This window comes from Caenorhabditis remanei, chromosome X (assembly GCF_010183535.1).
Source record: "Caenorhabditis remanei strain PX506 chromosome X, whole genome shotgun sequence".
Taxonomy (NCBI): Eukaryota; Metazoa; Nematoda; class Chromadorea; order Rhabditida; family Rhabditidae; genus Caenorhabditis; species Caenorhabditis remanei.
The window spans coordinates 21,344,989-21,362,693 of record NC_071333.1 but is presented as its reverse complement, the minus strand read 5'-3'; the positions used below and the strand labels follow the sequence as shown (position 1 = coordinate 21,362,693).

General features: G+C 37.6%; 5 protein-coding genes across 5 annotated transcripts; 3 read left to right on the top strand and 2 right to left on the bottom strand.

The window, feature by feature from the left end:
- Nucleotides 1-9,208: 9,208 nt before the first annotated feature.
- On the top strand, nucleotides 9,209-9,745 carry GCK72_026267 (uncharacterized protein; the record flags this gene model as incomplete). The annotated part of the gene is made up of 3 exons (XM_053736788.1): nucleotides 9,209-9,271; nucleotides 9,316-9,485; nucleotides 9,541-9,745. 3 exons carry the CDS (start codon nucleotides 9,209-9,211, stop codon nucleotides 9,743-9,745), a joined length of 438 nt encoding a protein of 145 aa, XP_053580354.1.
- A 3,284-nt stretch (nucleotides 9,746-13,029) lies between these two features.
- Nucleotides 13,030-13,709, top strand: GCK72_026266 (uncharacterized protein; the record flags this gene model as incomplete). The annotated part of the gene is made up of 2 exons (XM_053736787.1): nucleotides 13,030-13,389; nucleotides 13,434-13,709. The coding sequence occupies 2 exons, from the start codon at nucleotides 13,030-13,032 to the stop codon at nucleotides 13,707-13,709; spliced, it is 636 nt and encodes a 211-aa protein (XP_053580353.1).
- GCK72_026265 (uncharacterized protein) lies at nucleotides 13,591-14,986 on the bottom strand (the record flags this gene model as incomplete). Its single annotated transcript, XM_053736786.1, has 5 exons — nucleotides 13,591-13,684; nucleotides 13,728-14,020; nucleotides 14,275-14,447; nucleotides 14,774-14,908; nucleotides 14,962-14,986. 5 exons carry the CDS (start codon nucleotides 14,984-14,986, stop codon nucleotides 13,591-13,593), a joined length of 720 nt encoding a protein of 239 aa, XP_053580352.1.
- A 135-nt stretch (nucleotides 14,987-15,121) lies between these two features.
- Nucleotides 15,122-15,662, top strand: GCK72_026264 (uncharacterized protein; the record flags this gene model as incomplete). The annotated part of the gene is made up of 3 exons (XM_053736785.1): nucleotides 15,122-15,317; nucleotides 15,363-15,428; nucleotides 15,475-15,662. 3 exons carry the CDS (start codon nucleotides 15,122-15,124, stop codon nucleotides 15,660-15,662), a joined length of 450 nt encoding a protein of 149 aa, XP_053580351.1.
- Nucleotides 15,663-15,779: 117 nt separating this feature from the next.
- On the bottom strand, nucleotides 15,780-16,201 carry GCK72_026263 (uncharacterized protein; the record flags this gene model as incomplete). Its single annotated transcript, XM_053736784.1, has 2 exons — nucleotides 15,780-16,067; nucleotides 16,112-16,201. 2 exons carry the CDS (start codon nucleotides 16,199-16,201, stop codon nucleotides 15,780-15,782), a joined length of 378 nt encoding a protein of 125 aa, XP_053580350.1.
- Between the last annotated feature and the right edge of the window lie 1,504 nt (nucleotides 16,202-17,705).

Here is a 17,705-nt window from a genome sequence, read left to right as displayed (position 1 = left end):
ACAACATTCCAAAAAATCTCCAAGATGCGCGCAACGCGGTTTGCAAAAAGTGTGCACCAAATGGAAGGGTCAAGGTCATTGAGTGTGTGACGCCCGACAATAGGAACGTCAATGTTGGTGCAAGTCTCACAAAGTGGCTGTTTGGCAATCATCACCGAGGATATGTTGCCGTCGCACACAATTCATCCGGGTAAGAAACATTTTCTTTTCAGTTAAACATAAAATATTTTTAGTTACGATGGTCAATTCATCTTGGAAAACATGATCTCCAGCAACAAGGCTGCACCCGAAGTATGTCTTGATGGGACCAAAATTATCTACATGAAATACAATAATGTCCGTCTCATCGACTCCCTCAAATACCTGACAATGAGCCTCGCCAACGTCGCCAAGACATTCCAAATCAAGTCGGAAAAAGGGTATGTTATCAATTACTCGTTGTGAAAATAATTTTCAATTTACAGAGATTTTCCGGTCAAGTTTATAAAACCTGAAAATTACGACTACTCTGGCGCCATCCCCGACAATGACTACTACGCCATCGAAAACAAACCAGCACCTGTCAGAGAGAAATTGGTCGAATTTTTGGATGCTGAACGAAATGCTGGAAAACAATTCAACTTCATTGACGAAATCCACAAGTATTGTTATAATGATGTCTTCATCCTCTCTTCAGCAATGACGGAATTCGAAAAAGAATTTGAAGCGATGACAAACGTTTGCCTCTTGGAAGTAAGTTTTTTATTTGGTTACCTTTAAAAATAATAAATTTTTTAGGAATCTACGACAGCTGCTTCAGCTGCAGCAAAAGTTTTCCGTCGTAATCATTTGCACAAGGATCGTGAAATTGTCTTGGACGCTAAACCTTCCGTATCAGTCAGCAACTCTGTATTGAGTCAAAAATACTTGGCTTGGATTGGAGAAAGTGAAGGAGTCCAAATGAACATGTCGACCACGTACGGTGAAGAAAAAATTGATGGCTATCGAGTCGATGGTTACATTCCGAAATGCGAAAAATACCCTGACGGTCAGGTTATTGAATTTTTTGTAAGTTTTTGAAAAATATACAAAATATAGAAAGATTTTTCAGGGATGTTATTGGCATGGACACACATGTACCTACTCGGAAGAATCAATTATTGGAGAAAGGAGTGCTCGTGAAATTTGGAAGGAAGACCGGAAACGCCTTCGAACATTGCGAAATACCGTCCCAGTCAAAGTTGTTTACGAGTGTGAAGTCAAGAAAGAGCTCCGAAACAATAAGGACATGGCTGAATTTTTCGAAAACTATGAAGCAGTGGTAAGCATTTTTGAAATTTTTCTAAAATTAGTTGAATCCTTTCAGGACTTGCTTGAATGTGAAAAAGCTTTGGTCGGAGGACGTACCGAGGTATTCAAACTTCATTTGCGCTGTGAAGGAAAGAAAGGATACTACCTCGATGTAGTTAGGTGAGTATTTTTTCCAAAATTTGGTCGTAAACTTATTTTCAGCTTATACCCGACCGTCATGAAACACGAGTCTTATCCTATCGGAGAGCCAGTCAATGTTCCAAGAAGCAGCATGAAGGTGCCAATGACCACTCCTGAAGATTTGCAGTTCAAAGGATTCCTCAGTTGTAAAATTGTTGCTCCAAATGACTTGAAGACACCATTGATTCCCGGAAAAGCATCTGGCCGGTTGATGTTCTTTTTGTGCAAAAGTGAGTTTTAGACTATTTTCAATCATTTAAAATACTTTTTCAGAATGTGCAAAAGCTGGGTGCCAGTCAAAGTGTGAGCACACTGAATCGGAGCGAGCTTTCTCTGGAACTTATACAACTGTGGAACTCAAAAAAGCCCTTGAACTCGGCTACAAAATTGTTCAAGTTTATCATGGAGTAGAGTACAAGAATTGGGTGGAAAACAATGCTGATGGAGAAGGAGGCCTATTCACATCATACATCAACTCAATGATGGCAGAGAAGATTGTAAGTTGTATTCAAACTTTTAAAAATCCTTTTCTTTTCAATTTTCAGTATAGCTCTGGCTGGCCGTCAAATGTCAACACGGATGAAGAGAAGGCTGAATACTGCCAGGGATACTGGGAGAAGGAACATATCCGCCTCGATGACTGGACTCGTTTCGTGAAGAATGCCGGAAAACGAGCCGTTGCCAAACTCTTGCTGAATTCACTCGTAAGTCTTTTGTCTAAAAATTTTAAAAATAATAATATTTTCAGTGGGGGAAGTTTGCTCAGCGAGTCGATCGTGAGCACACTGAAATAGTTATCGATCCATCAAAGTTTTGGAAATTGGTTAATGACACCTCCATTGCCCTCCTCGATGTCCGTCCTGTGAATGATGTGGTCGTCATCAAGTATCGAAAGAAGGCGGAAACTCTTTCAAGTTTGAAGACAAGCGCCGTACATCTAGCCGCATTGACAACATCTTATGCTCGCCTCCGCTTGTATCGGCTCATGGAGATGGCTGGTCCAGACAATCTAGTGTATTCCGGTATGGTTTTTATATAATTTTCTTAAAATTTTCAAACTTTTTTCAGATACCGATTCATTGATTTATACGGTCCCAGACGGTTGCGACGATCCACTGGCATCGGAGATCGGACCCTACCTAGGACAACTCACAAATGAATTGGATGGTGAATTGGAAGAGTTTGTTAGCCTTGGACCCAAAACTTATTGTTATAAGGATCGTCTTTCCAGTGGAGAAGTCAAGGTACTATTCATTTTTCAAAAACTTTAATACTTATATAAAATTTCAGGTTGTGAGAAAGATGAAAGGCGTCACAATCAATTCCGAAGTCGACAAGCGAGTTACTTTTGGCAAAATGAAGAATATGATCACCGAGGTTTTGGAGGATGTTGCTGACAGGACCACGATGAACTTGCCGCAATTTGTCATCAATCGAGACAGGGACCATCATGTGTTCAGCCGCACCATCAATAAGAGATTCCGCTTCACATTTAATAAGAGAAGAATACTGATGGATGGATCAACCTTACCTTTTGGGTATTTCGAATAAAATATCATGTTTTTACTTTACTTTTCGGGTATTTTGAATAAAGTCTCTCTTTTTACGCAATTCCACGAATAAATGTACATTTAGCAAGGAAGTGAAGGCGAGAAAGAAAGCGAATTTGCACTAGTGAGGGGTCCACATAAAAATGCGAATTTGCATTGGATAGGGAGAAACAGAAGGTACTTTCTGCACTAAGATTTTGGATTATGCTATGGGACACGGTTTTGGAATGGAATCTCTCACAACACAAACTCCTTTTCAGAACCTGACCAATGAGCCGCTCCGGTGAGGAGTGGCGAAGGGAAGGTTTAGCCTTTGGCTTTCGCTTCATCTCCAGGTCACTTGTTGTGACCCTCCGACTTGCTTTTCTTGGTGGTTATGTTGTTATTGGGAAAGAGGGATTTTTTCTTAATAAATTTATTTTTACAAGTCCGCGTCAAAGTAGTGAAGGAAGCAAACAGACACACAGAGAGAAAGGTGATGATGAAATAGTTGAGAGATGGGAAAAGTGTGCAATGCCCGTGGTGTACTTACGTACTTGCGCGGGGCCGGGGACTGGGAGACAGAAAAGATAGGCCGTGTCGATTTACGGGACGGCCATCACATATTTTAGTGAAATATTGTCGGAAATGTGTTAATATCGGAAATTATGCGATAAAATGGAAAATTCATGAGATTCTCCAGTAATAGAAAAATTAATAGAAATTTTTTCGCATCGAATGGAATGAAAATGAAACAAAAATATTCAAAAAAAAAATATTCATTCATCATGGTTAAGCTAGCTTGGCAGTCTACTATTCTTATTGTCGGACCAAGCGGTCAAGGAAAGAGCACTTTGGCTCGACAAATTGTGGACCAACGAAATGTTATTTTTGATGCAAATAGCAAAGTCTGTTTTTGGTATTACGATACCTTTGAAAGCGTACCCGACTCGATGAAGAATAGGCCTGATATTTTGCTTCGTGAGGGACTTCCAAACTTGGAAGAATTGAAGAAATATAAGAAGGAACAGGCTATGGTGGTTATAGACGATTTAATGACAAAAATCGACCAAAACTCTGGAATGGAGCGTTTAGTCTCTGTTTTGGCCCACCACTACGATATGACCATCATGTTTCTACTTCACACTATTTTCTACTCAAAAGTGATTAGAAACTTGCGTTTGCAGGCAAGTTATATAATTTTGTTCAAAAACAATGCAGACAAGTCAAGTGTACGGTGTTTGGGTTCACAACTTATGCCTGGCTCATGCAATACGTTTCTGTCCATTTATACAGACGCTACTAATCAGCCTTATACGTATTTGCTTATTGATCTACATAAAAACTGCCCTGACGAAATTCGTTATCGCGATAATATCCTCCCTGGCAAAACCACTCATGTCTATGTACCAAAATAATTGTTGGGATTTGGAGGCTTTTCACAAGATTCTGGCCCTTTCTTCAACTACGGATGAAAATGAAAGAATCTCCGAAATCAATTCGATTCCCGACAAAGTCCTCATATGTCTAGTTGAACTGGTTTTTAACATTATCAACGGTTCAATCAAGGTTCCACCGAAAATTGTTGCAAAACTAAGTCCTCAAGCTCAAAACTTGAGAATGTTGGCAAATTTCCGTAATCTCGATGATACCCGAGAGTTTTTGATTCAAACTGGTGGATCCCCAGTCACTATACTTTTGCCCGTTTTGATAGCAGCCGCTACTACTATTCTTGAAAATGTCCTACGGTAAATATGTTTTATTGTCGGTTGAAGAACATGAAGATTTAATTTCGAAAAGGAAAGACCCTATTGATAATATTCTTGATGCTCCCATGGAAAATGATGTCAAACTTGCTCATTTGCGAAGTGAAATATCAAATTTGGTGAGAGAACGGGTAAATGCCACAAAACCAGAAGAACCCGTTAAAGTTGAAAAACCCGTCGATTTGCCACCTATGGAAGAACCAGCTGATGATGTGTTTTATGGAGGAAATGACACGATACTAACACCACCACCACCGCCGGCAGCGTCACTTACTGCAACTTCCAATGAAATTGATATAGAAACGGCAAAAAAGAAGCTTTTGGTACATTTCAAGAAAAACCCTGAAGTTTTTAAAATCGACAAGACTTCTGGTAATTTCTACTTGAGGGATATTATAATACCCAATGTCACCATTAAAAGGATTCTCGAAGACTTTAGCAACGAAAATCCGATTACTAAACCAACCCCAGGACTTTTTGCCATTTCACAATACTTGAACGAAACCAATTTTCCGGAAAAGTACATTTTGAATCCAAAGCGAAAATACCCACAAAGGTCCAGTAGCAGAAACTTCAAAGTTAGACGTTGGAGCAGTGGTGGTCTAAATGTCAGAAAAAGGAAAATTACTTGAAAAATTGTATCATAATCCCAAGTCTGGTTTCCGTGGTGTCTCACAATTACTCGCTGATGCCCGGGAAATTGATCCAACTATCACACGAAGAGATGTAGTATCCTATCTTCATTCCAATAATGCATACACTCGACACTTTCATAATATCAAAAAGATTAAGCATAACCCATGGGTTGCTTCCGGTCCCGATAGTCATCACATGGCCGATCTCGCAATGTTACCTACTCTAAAGAAGAAAAATAAAGGATTCTGTTACATTTTGGTGGTCGTCGATGTCTTTAGCCGCTTTCTTTTCACCCGACCCTTGAAAAATAAAGAGTGTGGCACAGTTTCCGATGCGTATGAAGATATTTTGCTGACAACTTGGAGGATTCCAGCTCGTTTGTATACTGATAAAGGTAAAATACTATCCTTTTTGCAAAAACTAATTTTTACTTTTCAGGTACCGAGTTCATGGGACGCACTTTTCGAGAACTTGTAGGCTCACTGGGGATTTCTCATATGAATCCAAAAAACACCAACGTGAAGGCCTGTTATGCTGAAAATGCAATCATGAGAATTAAAAACAAGTTGGAAAAATGGTTCACAGCAACAGGTAGTTATGAGTGGACATTGGTTTTGGATGATATCGTCCAGGGTTTGAATGCCACCTATATGGATTCAATTGGAATGTCTCCCGAGCAAGTTTCCTGGAACAATGCCCAAAAAGTTTGGAATCGACTTTATGGATCTGCAAAATCAAGTAAACCTTGCTTCAAAGTAGGTGATACTGTCAGGATTCTTATGGAAAATTCGCCTTTTGCTAAAGGGACACGTGCCAAGTGGTCCGAAGAAGTATTCAAAGTGATCAAAATTGTGGAATATGATATTCCAGTCTACATTCTCGCAGATGACATGGAAAATGAGCTCGACGGTATCTGGTATCAAGAAGAGATGATATTGTATCAGAAACCTGATAATTTGAAGAAAATTGATAAAATAGTTAAAAAACGTAGTAGAAAATCGTGAGTGTTTATCATTCGTTATTCCTGAATTTGATTCAGTTTAATGGAAAGCCCTACGTGGTCTTGTGGCAACATTCATTGTTCCAAAGCTTTGATTGTATTCATTTCCCAAGTTTTGATAATTTATATTGTCACATTTGTTGCTCTATATAAAATTTGTACCCTTGACTACCCTCAACATCAGCATTGGCTAGTTGTTCTTGGTTCGTGTATTGGATACCTTCTTCCAAACCCAAAAATTAAAGAATGACGGATTTTTACATCACTCTTGTTTCAAACGCCCAAACGGATTCTACAATTTCAAACTTTAAGACGCATCTACCATCTACACTAAATTTTAATAGACCATACGAAGTTGCCCTGAGTTCAATAATTTACCCATCATCCCACGATTTGTTGACGAAAAGCTTGGAAACTGATGGTTCTTTTGAAAATGAGTTTGTAGTTTGGTTTGACAAGCAAAGTATGCGATGCTCAATTCCCAATTGCTCATTTTCTTCACCTGTGGAGTTGGTTGGTATTTTGAATTATACCCTGTACAACACTATGATTCGTGTCACAAACGACACAAAAACCAAGATTGAACTATTTTCTTATGAACCGCTGTTCAAGAGGGTAACTATTCAGAAAAGTGCAAAAGTGACCAAAGTTGAACTTTCTGACAGATTGAGCTATTTTCTTGGCCTCAACAAGGTTTCAACAGCTTTTCCAGTCGTTGGACAATATTCTGCATTTTCTGGATCCGATCTAATGTACATCTATTCTGAAGGATTGGTGGAGCCACAAACGATTAGTCATATGAAAGTGCCACTTTTGAAAGTTATCACCCTATCTACGACAGACACTGGAAATATTGATCAAACCTTCACAAACCCTCTATATGTACCTGTTCGATCGAGACAAGTTGATCGTATTGGCATACAAATAAAGAACGATCGTGATCATTTCATTCCTTTCAACTCTGGAAAGATTGTGATTGTACTTCACTTCCGTCCAATTTCATTTTCAATCGATGGTTAAGTCATGCCTCGTGATATGTATATCTATTTTGATCCTGACAATTCTGTTGATTGGGTCCATTTTTTCGAAAATGAACCAAATCAAGCAGGTTCTGGTGGATTTCGTGCCGGAAGTCTCTATCAACGGGGAAACGGTCCTTTCTCGCAACTTCTCGGAAAACTCTTCATTTCCGCTGTCCCCCTGCTAAAACGAATGGGTGTTTCAATAGGCCGTGAAGTTATGGATTCGTCACTTCGTGTTGCAAACGACGTAGCGTCTGGTGATTCTTTTAAACAGTCCTTGTCGAAAAACGCTACAAATTCTTATAATTCTTTGATTAATCGAGCTGTTAGCAAACTGGATCAGTCTGGTGGTCGCAAAAGACGTAGAAGACAACGAAAACCTTTGAAGAAGCGGAAGCAAAGACCTCGAAAGAAGCCTTCAAAGAAAGTCAAAACTAGGAAACGCTCTCTACCAAAATCTTCTTCCCGTAAACGTGATATTTTTGGAAAATGGCAAAACTGATCAACAATAATAGCGCACCAAGTGCACCCTCCAACATTTGTCTCTTCGACACTCCACCAAGTCAAGTTGCCTTCAATAAGGGGAAATGGATGACTTTTACCCCAACTAGCGCAATCGATTCAAAAGGGCCGTATTCCTTTAATGTGTTTGATAGTGCTCACTTTTTCCAACTCAACAGGACGTATATTTCGTTCAAGCTAAACTTGAAAAACGTTGAAGCTCCAACTGGAACAGAGTCACCTATCAAGATTGAGCATACCAATTTCATCGGAGCGACATTCTTCAATCAAGTCAAACTATCCTTTAATAATGTAATGATTTACGATTAAGGGGATTACAACTACAAGAGCTATATTCTCACACTTTTGGGTGAAAACAGTGATACCAAGGAAGGACTTTTGACTGCGGCTGGTTGGCATGAGTATGGAGATGAAGACTTTCGTGCTTTGAACGAAAAAACTTACCTTGATTTGTGTGCTCCCCTGCTTTTGGAGCCATTTCAAACTGAAAGACTATTGGTCCCGCATATCAATATTCAACTTCAACTTTATCGGAGTGACAATGCTTTTTGTATGAAAAGTTCCAAAGATACTAGAGCGGAGCTAGAAATTACTGAATTGAAACTTCATATGCGAGCAATTGAAGTGGTTTCCTCTGCTACAATTGCTATGGAAAACCGTTTGCGGTCTTCTCCAGCTCAATACCCATTTACGTCCACAAAGGTGAAACTAATTGCCGTTCCAGAGGGAAGACTCGAGATGCCATTTAATACATTGTACCATGATATCATACCAAGACGTGTGATTATTGGTATTCTCCCGCCAGAAGAGTCGATTATCACCAATTCCTTGGATTTTGGCCATTATAATGTGTCTGAAGTACAACTAGATGCCGGCGGTACAGTTTACCCACCTCAGCCGATACGATGTGATTTTGAAAACAAAAACTATGCTCAAGCTTTTGCCCGTTTCCATGAAGAACTTGGTGGTGTATCAACCAACACTACCCCGAGGATTTCTTACAAAATGTACCGATCAGGCTATACATTCTTTGTTTTCAATTTAGCCCCGATTGTATCGTCAAATGCTTAGGAACTCGTTCAAAGCGGTAGCACCCAGCTTTTGATGCGTTTTGCGAAGAAAACACCGAAAGGTGGTCTAAATGTGATAGTTTTGTCACAATTCGATTCAATGTACGAAATTGACAGATTCCGAAATGTCAATGTGACTAGTCACCATTAGACAAAAGTTCATTTTGATTCATTTTCGCCTTGCTGTTTGGTGATGCTGCCCGGTTCCAAGAAACCACTGGTTCTTCCAGATGGATATGTTCCACCGACATCACAGGTAAATTTTTATCCTTTTTAACACAAATAATGTTTAATTTTCAGTATGTCGACACTAACTTGGCATCCTATTTGGCAACAAAGTTTGGCTCCTTGGATCACTTGTCAATCAACAAGATTCGAAACATTAATCTTCATCTACTTGACATGAATATCCCCCAAATCTGGAATGGTTGCAACGGCTACAATGTGGACTTGATCAGTGAATTGAGTTTGTAAGTTTATATTTCTGAAGACTTTTTTTTTTTTCCAAAATATTTTTATTTTCAGGGATGCGACTCCACGAAACCACAGCTTTGTCAACATGATCATTCGTGTCGGAAATCGAGGAAAGCGCAATTATGTCTCAGTTTTGAAATATTTCCAAGAAAAGTACAATATCACCCTTAACTACCCACACTCACCCCTTTTGCGTGATGCCTCTGGTAGAATGTACCCACTTGAGGCCATTTGGTTCCGTATGCGTGTTTATTGAATTGTATTTTTGTCAAGTTTTAATAAAAATGTCGTTGTCAACTATTCAACTTGATAAATTCCTAAGTACCTGTCGCCTGACCAGAAGATGTTTTCATGGAGTCTTCCCAAGTGACAAAAAGCCCATTATTAACAGCAGACCGTGCTCTTTTATATGGAATACAGCACCAAGTAACGAATCTGGGGAGCATTGGGTGGCCCTTTGGGTAGATGACCGAAACTATGGATATTTCTTTGACAGTAGTGGTTGTGACCCGCAAGATGAGTTTGTTCAATTTTTCGCTGAAAACTGTTCAAAGTGGAAAAAGGTGCTACAATCACCTATTCAAGGAATACTTTCAAATGTGTGTGGATACTATTGCATTTACTTTTTGATTCAAAAGGCAAGAAAACGATCGAATAAGGCAATACGTCTGCCATTTTCAGCAAATCTTGGTAAAAACGACAATTTTGTAGTAAAATGGGTCAAAAACCATTTGAAGCTGTGCGAGAGCAGAGTATATAAGCCATTGAAATGCCATCAGAACCCATTCATTAACAATGATTGAACAAATTGACGCTGTCCCACTCCCGACTGACCCTCCACTCAGTCCAATGTCTGGAAACTTTATGGATCCACCAACGCAAAACAATCACCCCATCGGACTCCCTCATCCGCCATATCCGCAAATGCTTCCACTCTATGAAGATGCATTCAAAAATATGACTCTTGTGGGAACCATCAAAATTTACAAAGACGAGAAAAATAATCTTCATGTGACATCTGGATAGCTACCTGGTTATGACTCATGGGAGTTAATGGAATTTTGTAGAAAACATGAGTCACGAGGAAGAAGAAGAAGAAGCAGTTTCAAGAAACCATCATTTCATTCACGATATTCGCTACAATGCCCGCTCAACAAAAGATTAAGGTAAGATTGTCCGACTTTATGCATAAATATTTCTCAATGTCAGACGGAGATCAAACAAGAAGGCATTTGGGACGCTGAGGAGGGAGACGCGAAAGACTGGCCACCTCGCAAAGGAGACTACTTGAAGGGCACCAACTACACTCCAACCCCGCCATCATCACCAGTAAGCTTTCAATTTTGAGAAAACTATATACATGTTCCTATTTTAGACTCGACCCACAACAAAAAAGTGAATAATTTTTTTTTTTTATTATTTACTTGAAAAATATTTTTAAATTATAAAAAAATATTTAAATAAACGAGTTTTCCACTTTATTCTTGACCACATCCAACACTCTGAGTCGCCACGATGTCGTCAAACGAGTCTCTTGAGCTTTCGTCAATGTCGAGCAGAGTCCCGTGTTTCCTTGCTTCCATTCGAGTCCGTCCTTGCAGTCCACATACACGCGGAAGACTTCTGTACGGCCTCCAACAAGGGCACGTTGACATTGAAGCACATCGGCGGCTTCGTAGCTGTCAAAGAAGTCATAGTTCAAAGTGCACACAACCGGTGAACCAGAAACCACCCAGACGTCCTGCTCTGCAGCATTCCAGTTGGAACAGTTTTCCAAACCTTCCAGGACTCGTTGATTGACTTTCTGAAATAATAAAATTTCACATTCAATTTATAGAAAAATTATTTTGTTTACCAAGATGTTAGTGCTCAGCGAGTTCCAGCTTCTCAAGACTTGGTTGACACCTCCAAGAGACACATCGCGATCCTTATCGAGGAACAAACTCCAATAATTTGGAGTTTGAATAACCAACGAGTGCTTCTTGAATGGAGCCACAATGGTTTCAGTCAAATGCTTCAATGTGCATTTGCTCTTGTTCTTCTTCGTCAGTTGACATGACTCTCTTCAGTTTCTCGGAGAGCCTTTTCATCAATTGTTCCGTTATTTGGTTTGCATTGTCAATCAAGGTTCGAGGCGAATCCAGTCGGGAATTGAGTGAGTGATTGAACTAGTAAATACAAGAATTTCAGAAAAATAGGTAGAACCATATAAAGTTTTCGACACAAGAAATCAATATATGGCAAGGGACAACTATTCCGCTAAGTTGTCTTGAATGAGGAAAATACCCCCAAAAGCGAGGTATTTATAGGAAATGTCACCCTTTTATCTAACCGACACATAGCTTAACAAAGAAGAATGTGTCAAAAATGGTTTCTTTGTCTCGGAAAAAACGTCATTTGAAAAATTTGAATTTGAAAAACGTCATTTAAAAAACTTCAAATTTGCCCTTTTTATTAAATACACATTGAACATTTGGAATATTCATGCTATGAAATTAGCATATTCGTAATCTCCAGATCTTCCCGATTTCAAAAAGTATAATATCATGGGGGTTTGAGAAAAATATATGGATACGGTAAGGATGCGCTAAAGATGCGCAAAAAATGATATGGATAAAACAAAAACAAAATTGAATTAATATGCGTGACAGCACACGACGAAAATGAGAGACAATGCAAAAGTAAGAGTGCGCGCAGAGATGACGAGACATCATTGTGCGGGATTGACGCAGAGAAATGAAAGAGTGTACAGGTCCGAGAGACGCAGAGTACATTCCAGTGGTCGTCCCACTGTTTGCTCAAACCGTCACGGTTATTATCGATTCTTATAGGTCCCCCACAAGTCTCTCTCCACTCCTGGTCGTAAAGGGTGAAACATTGTAGGATTTGCACACTGAGGACATTTGGTAAAACTGTTGTAAAAACAATTTAGTTGTCTTCAATGCAATTTTCGAGTATGCAAAGATAAAGTTGCTCAAGATGAAATACACGAGTGTGATAAAACTACAAGATGCCGTCAGTGTAAACAAAAATTTGATAAATACGGATATCATAATTGCTGTTTTGAACCACCAAGAAAAAAATTCAAAGAAAATACAAAGATTGCGCAACAAGAGTACAGAATTATATGCTATGATGTAGAATCAATTGTAACGAATTCTCCAAATGGACCAGGTACAGTTCGTCAATTTTCCTCGGTGCAAGTTTTTTCCAGACCCTACCAAGCCACAACCCAATCATGATGTCAACCTAATCTTGTTGCAATAAATGCGTAGAAGAAAAAACAACATGTGATTGTGAATCTGGAACTTTTGGTTATACTCGATTCACAAAACCACTCGAAAAGTTTGCAGAATTCTTGTTACACAATTCAAAACTGAATGGTGCTTATGTAATAGCTCATAATGGTGGACGGTGAGTATCATCATCATTCTCTCTTCAACAATTTTTTACAGATATGATCATAATTTTATTTTGGCCATAATGATGAAACGATTTGGGATAATTCCTGAATATGTTTCAAACGGTACATCACTCATTATGGCCAACATTACTACACGCAGGAAATCTGATGTGTTCAACAGTCTCAAGTTTCGTGATTCTTTACGCTACATTCCTATGCCTTTAGCGAAAATGCCAAAAACCTTTGGAATCACCGAGATGAAAAAGGGTTATTATCCCTACTATTTCAATCATCCAGAAAATTATGGAAAGAATCTGATTGGATTACCAGTAAAACATTTTTACGACCCAAGTCATATGAAACCTGAAGCATTAGCCGAGTTTGAAAGATGGTATAACGAACACGAGCTTGAACCTTTCGATGCTGATCAAGAATTACTATCCTACTGTCAAAGTGATGTTGAAATTCTTACTGCAGGACTCTCGGAATACATTAAGGTTAGGTACATTCAATTAAATATTTCATTATCTAAAATTTTCAGATTTGCAAAAAGTTATTCAACAGCTGGAATTCTGTTATGTCTTCTTGTACGATTGCCGGATTTGTTAAACATATTTTGAAATTTGAGCACTTTGGAAAAGGAGATTTGGGAATTATTCCCGAAAATGGATTTCCAGAAAGGAACAATTCTGTTTTTGCTATAAAAATGCTAATGTGGATTTGTCACACTTTGCTGAGCACACTTGAGAATGACCTGTCGATAACGTCTTTTTTTTACACTTGTGACAATATCTGCAAAATTGAAGAGTGTTTATGAGATCTCTTGTTAACGTACGTTGTTTTCATATAAAACAAGGAGGGTTTTATGAAGTCATAGTGACCTATCTCATCTTCTTTCTTGAATGCAATTGTGATAATTTTTTCAGCAGTATCGTTGAACTGCTTGATTATGTGATAGAGTTTGTCATATGGAGGCCTGATGTAAACTTCAAATTTGTATTCAGGAAAAGCTTTGGCAATTTTTTCCAAATCATCTAGTCCAAAACTCTGCCCCATTGTAGATAGATTTGCCTTTTTCAGGATGTTGTCCGCGGCTTCACATTGAATTTTTTCACTACTACCGATGTACTGAAATTTGTATTTCAAACATTTTTTTATACAGAAAAAAACAAAAACCTTCTTGTGAATTAACTTATCCCAATAGCCGATTTTTCTTTTTTTGATTTTCATCTTTTTCTATTTTGAATGCTAAATACGCCATTCCTAATGCTACTGCTTTAGGCAAACATTTTCCGTTTCCAACGACATGTGCAGTTACTTTCATCTGGTCGTCAAAATACTGAAAATAGGTAAACAATTATTCACAATTGAAAACTCATTACCTTTTTGAAGCGTCCACCTTTTCCTTCAAATTTGTTAAAAACATGCATAGCGATCACAAATGTATCATCAATATCAATATCTTCTTTAGATTGTGTAATTCTTTCCAACTCTTCAAATAAAACTTGACCATTGAATGTTCCGTATCTTCTTTCATTGAACCAAAATCCCTTGTCTGTATGAAATCCTTGATGAAAAAACCTGATTCAAGAAAATTCAAAACTGTAATGTTGTAAACACTTACCCAATGCTCATTTTTGACTTTCCAAATCGCCACCAGATTTTCCGATACAATATCTAATGAATTGATCGAGAGTTCTCTCCATAATCTCAGGTGAGTTAACTTTGGTTTTGAATCTTAATCGCATTTCTGGTAACGATATACGTTTTTCATTTCGATATAAAAACTTCGGTTCATATTCAAATACAAGGTGGTCCTTCATTTGTTCAATTTCCTTACCTAAAATTTTTCAGTTATTGTTCGCTATGAAAATAACTTACCGGTCATGAACTGAGTTCCGTCTTCATTTTCAAAGTCTATAGAAATCTGTTCCAGAGATTTAACTTGTCGCTTTCCACCACCTCCAGTAAGTATACGTACTTTAGCTCGAACTTGTTCTATTGTCTCGTCAATAGCTGATATTTTTAGTTAAAACATTACCTTGAAAATAACAACAAAAAGAACTAACCTCTAGGGTCGTTCCACTTCAACATTATGGTGAGCTTACGTTTTTCTCGTCTTTTAAAGGGAGAGGTAGATTTGGTCTCGGCTGGCGATTGGTGGAAAGAAGTAGGGGCGGTGCTTGCACCATGTATAAAACAAAAACTTTGAGTGCTTGAAATTTCATAATGTGGTCTGAAATGACTCCTAATGCTCTTGTAAATGGTACTGGCGTGATGGTGTATTCATTATGCACTGATTGTATATCTACTATTTCTATACGAGATGGCAAGTATTCTTCAAATTTTTGCTCAAAGTGTGATAAGAGGACTTTTGCTATGAAATATCCAGGTCATGTTGAAAAATATGCAGTAAAATTTTATGGTTAGTTTTTCTGTGATTTTAAAAATTAATTATCAACAGTTTCAGAATTGGATAAGGATATGGAAATGAAATCAGCTTTGACACCTGAAAAGGGGAGAACTTGGAAAGAATGTGAGTTATATCTTATTAGTCTGTTTTTTTACTTTTGACTTTTTAGTAGTTCCATGTTCTGTAACCGGTCGAGGAGCTGTCGTATCTGTAGTGCTTGCTTCATGCTGCAAACCTTCTGTGGAAACCATTGATGATTGCTTGAAGTTCAACTTTTGCACAGACTGTCAAAAGAGGACTGGCTGGTCAAAATATCCCAAGCAATTCAAGAATTCTACTACAACTCCTTCTAATTAGTGTATTTTATTTTATATTCACTGGTCTTATTTGTTGTTTTTTACATGGCTTGCCATGGTTTTTTCTCAAGTAAACAAGTGAAATTTCAAAAATAATAAGGTGTTTATAAAATCCAATCTACAGAATAATGTTTTCGGGAGTCTTTTCTTGTTGTGATTGGTTGTCTTCTACGTCGATGAGCTGATCATTTTGGCGACGTTTGTAACGTTGATAGTTTGTATATTCAGTGTAACCATGTTTACCACATCGATAAATCAAATGAGAAACGATCGCAAAAACACATCCCATGGTGAAAATGAACAAGTTGAAGAGAACTTTAGTTGCAATACTTTCCGAGATACAAGCACTCTCATTTGTGACTGTTGGTGATATTAGTGCATTTGTAGAACATGAGCAATTGAATAGCTTAAGAAGAAGTTGTGAACGTTCAAAAAAAAATCTTAACTTACTGAGGCATGATAGGTTCCATAGACATCACGTGTTGTAGAACACAATGTTCGTCCTGATAACTCGACGGGTATTTCGAACTTGGTGCACATTTCTTTGAGAACTGATTAATTAGTTTTTCCGACACGATATTTTTCCAACACGATATTTTTTCCAACACGATATTTTTTATGGTCACGGGTTAATCTCTTCTTATGGTAAACCTCTTTTTTCAAAACAATATATTTTAGAACACGTTTTTATTTTTTATTTAAATTTTCATAAATTACGGTAAATTACGATATTCAATCACTGTTCGAATTTCTTGATTTATTTTCATTACACATCTTCAACATAAGGCCAGGATGCAAATAGTTCCTATAGATCCAATGAGCATCCCAAGAAAAAGGTGAGAATTGAATGCTCCAAGATTGTTCTATAAAGAAATTTTATAAAAGAATTGTAATTTAAAACTTACATTAACAGTGTACATTTGGGAATGAGTTGTTTAATCCATAGGATTTTTTAATATCGAAACCACGTTACGCTGTAGTAATTTTTGATTTTATATTCCCTAATTTTATCTATTGCTTCACTTCCTATCGTAAACTAGTGAGTTACGAAATAGTTACAAAATGACGTGTTAAGATAAATAAAACATGGTAAGAAGGTATTTTTCAAAGTTCAGTTATCCATGGAGTCTGAATAATACACAAGGTATGTGTTCTCGAGTTGTGCCCGTCTATTGTTTCGGAATGGATAATTAGTCTATTCCTTTTAGTCATTCTATTGTTTTTCGAGATGTGGAAAGAGACATGCTCGAGAAGGAATATTCCGGAGTGTGAAAAAAATAAAAGGGGTTTAAAAAGAAAATTATGAATAGAAACAGTGGTAAAGATTATCATTCAACTGAACGGTATATAAATGCGATCAGTTTCCAATTTCCATCATTTTAATTTTTTTGGTTAGAGGTAGGTGACAATTATTAATAGTAAAATTTAAATAACAAAAAATTAATAATACAGAAATATTTTTGATTTAAAATTTTTGATAACAGATCATACTGTATTTTCCAGATTCGCTAAAAAGATTATTTTAAGGTAACCCTTAACCATATGAGGTGTGGCTTAATGATGACGTGGCAAAGTTATAACACAGGGGCGGAGCTTATTTTACTGTTTTTCGATCTCAAACCCCCCAAACTCCGCCCCCTACGTGTTTAAGGGTCCCCTTTTTTTATCTATATACTACTTATCGAATTCCATTCTTGATGTGAAAGACTTTCGATCCATGAAAAAATTGTTACTGAAGGATTAAAAAAAGAAGGTTCAAATTAAAAAAAATACCACTAACGAAAACAAGAATTTTAAAAACTAAAGTCTGAGTTTTCAAGCAGAGCAAACTTGAAATCAGAAAACAAGAACCAGAATGCAAAATATTGAAGTCTTCCACTCAAACAGATCACAAGATGAAAGTGCAGAACATATTTCTTCGTGATCTTATGAGCCGGACAAGATCTATGATATGAGGAAGCAGCACTCAGAATGCACTCGGATAATATAATGTGAAGGAAGTAGAAATCATGCAAAAGGTGATTGGAGGTGTAAAATACCAGAT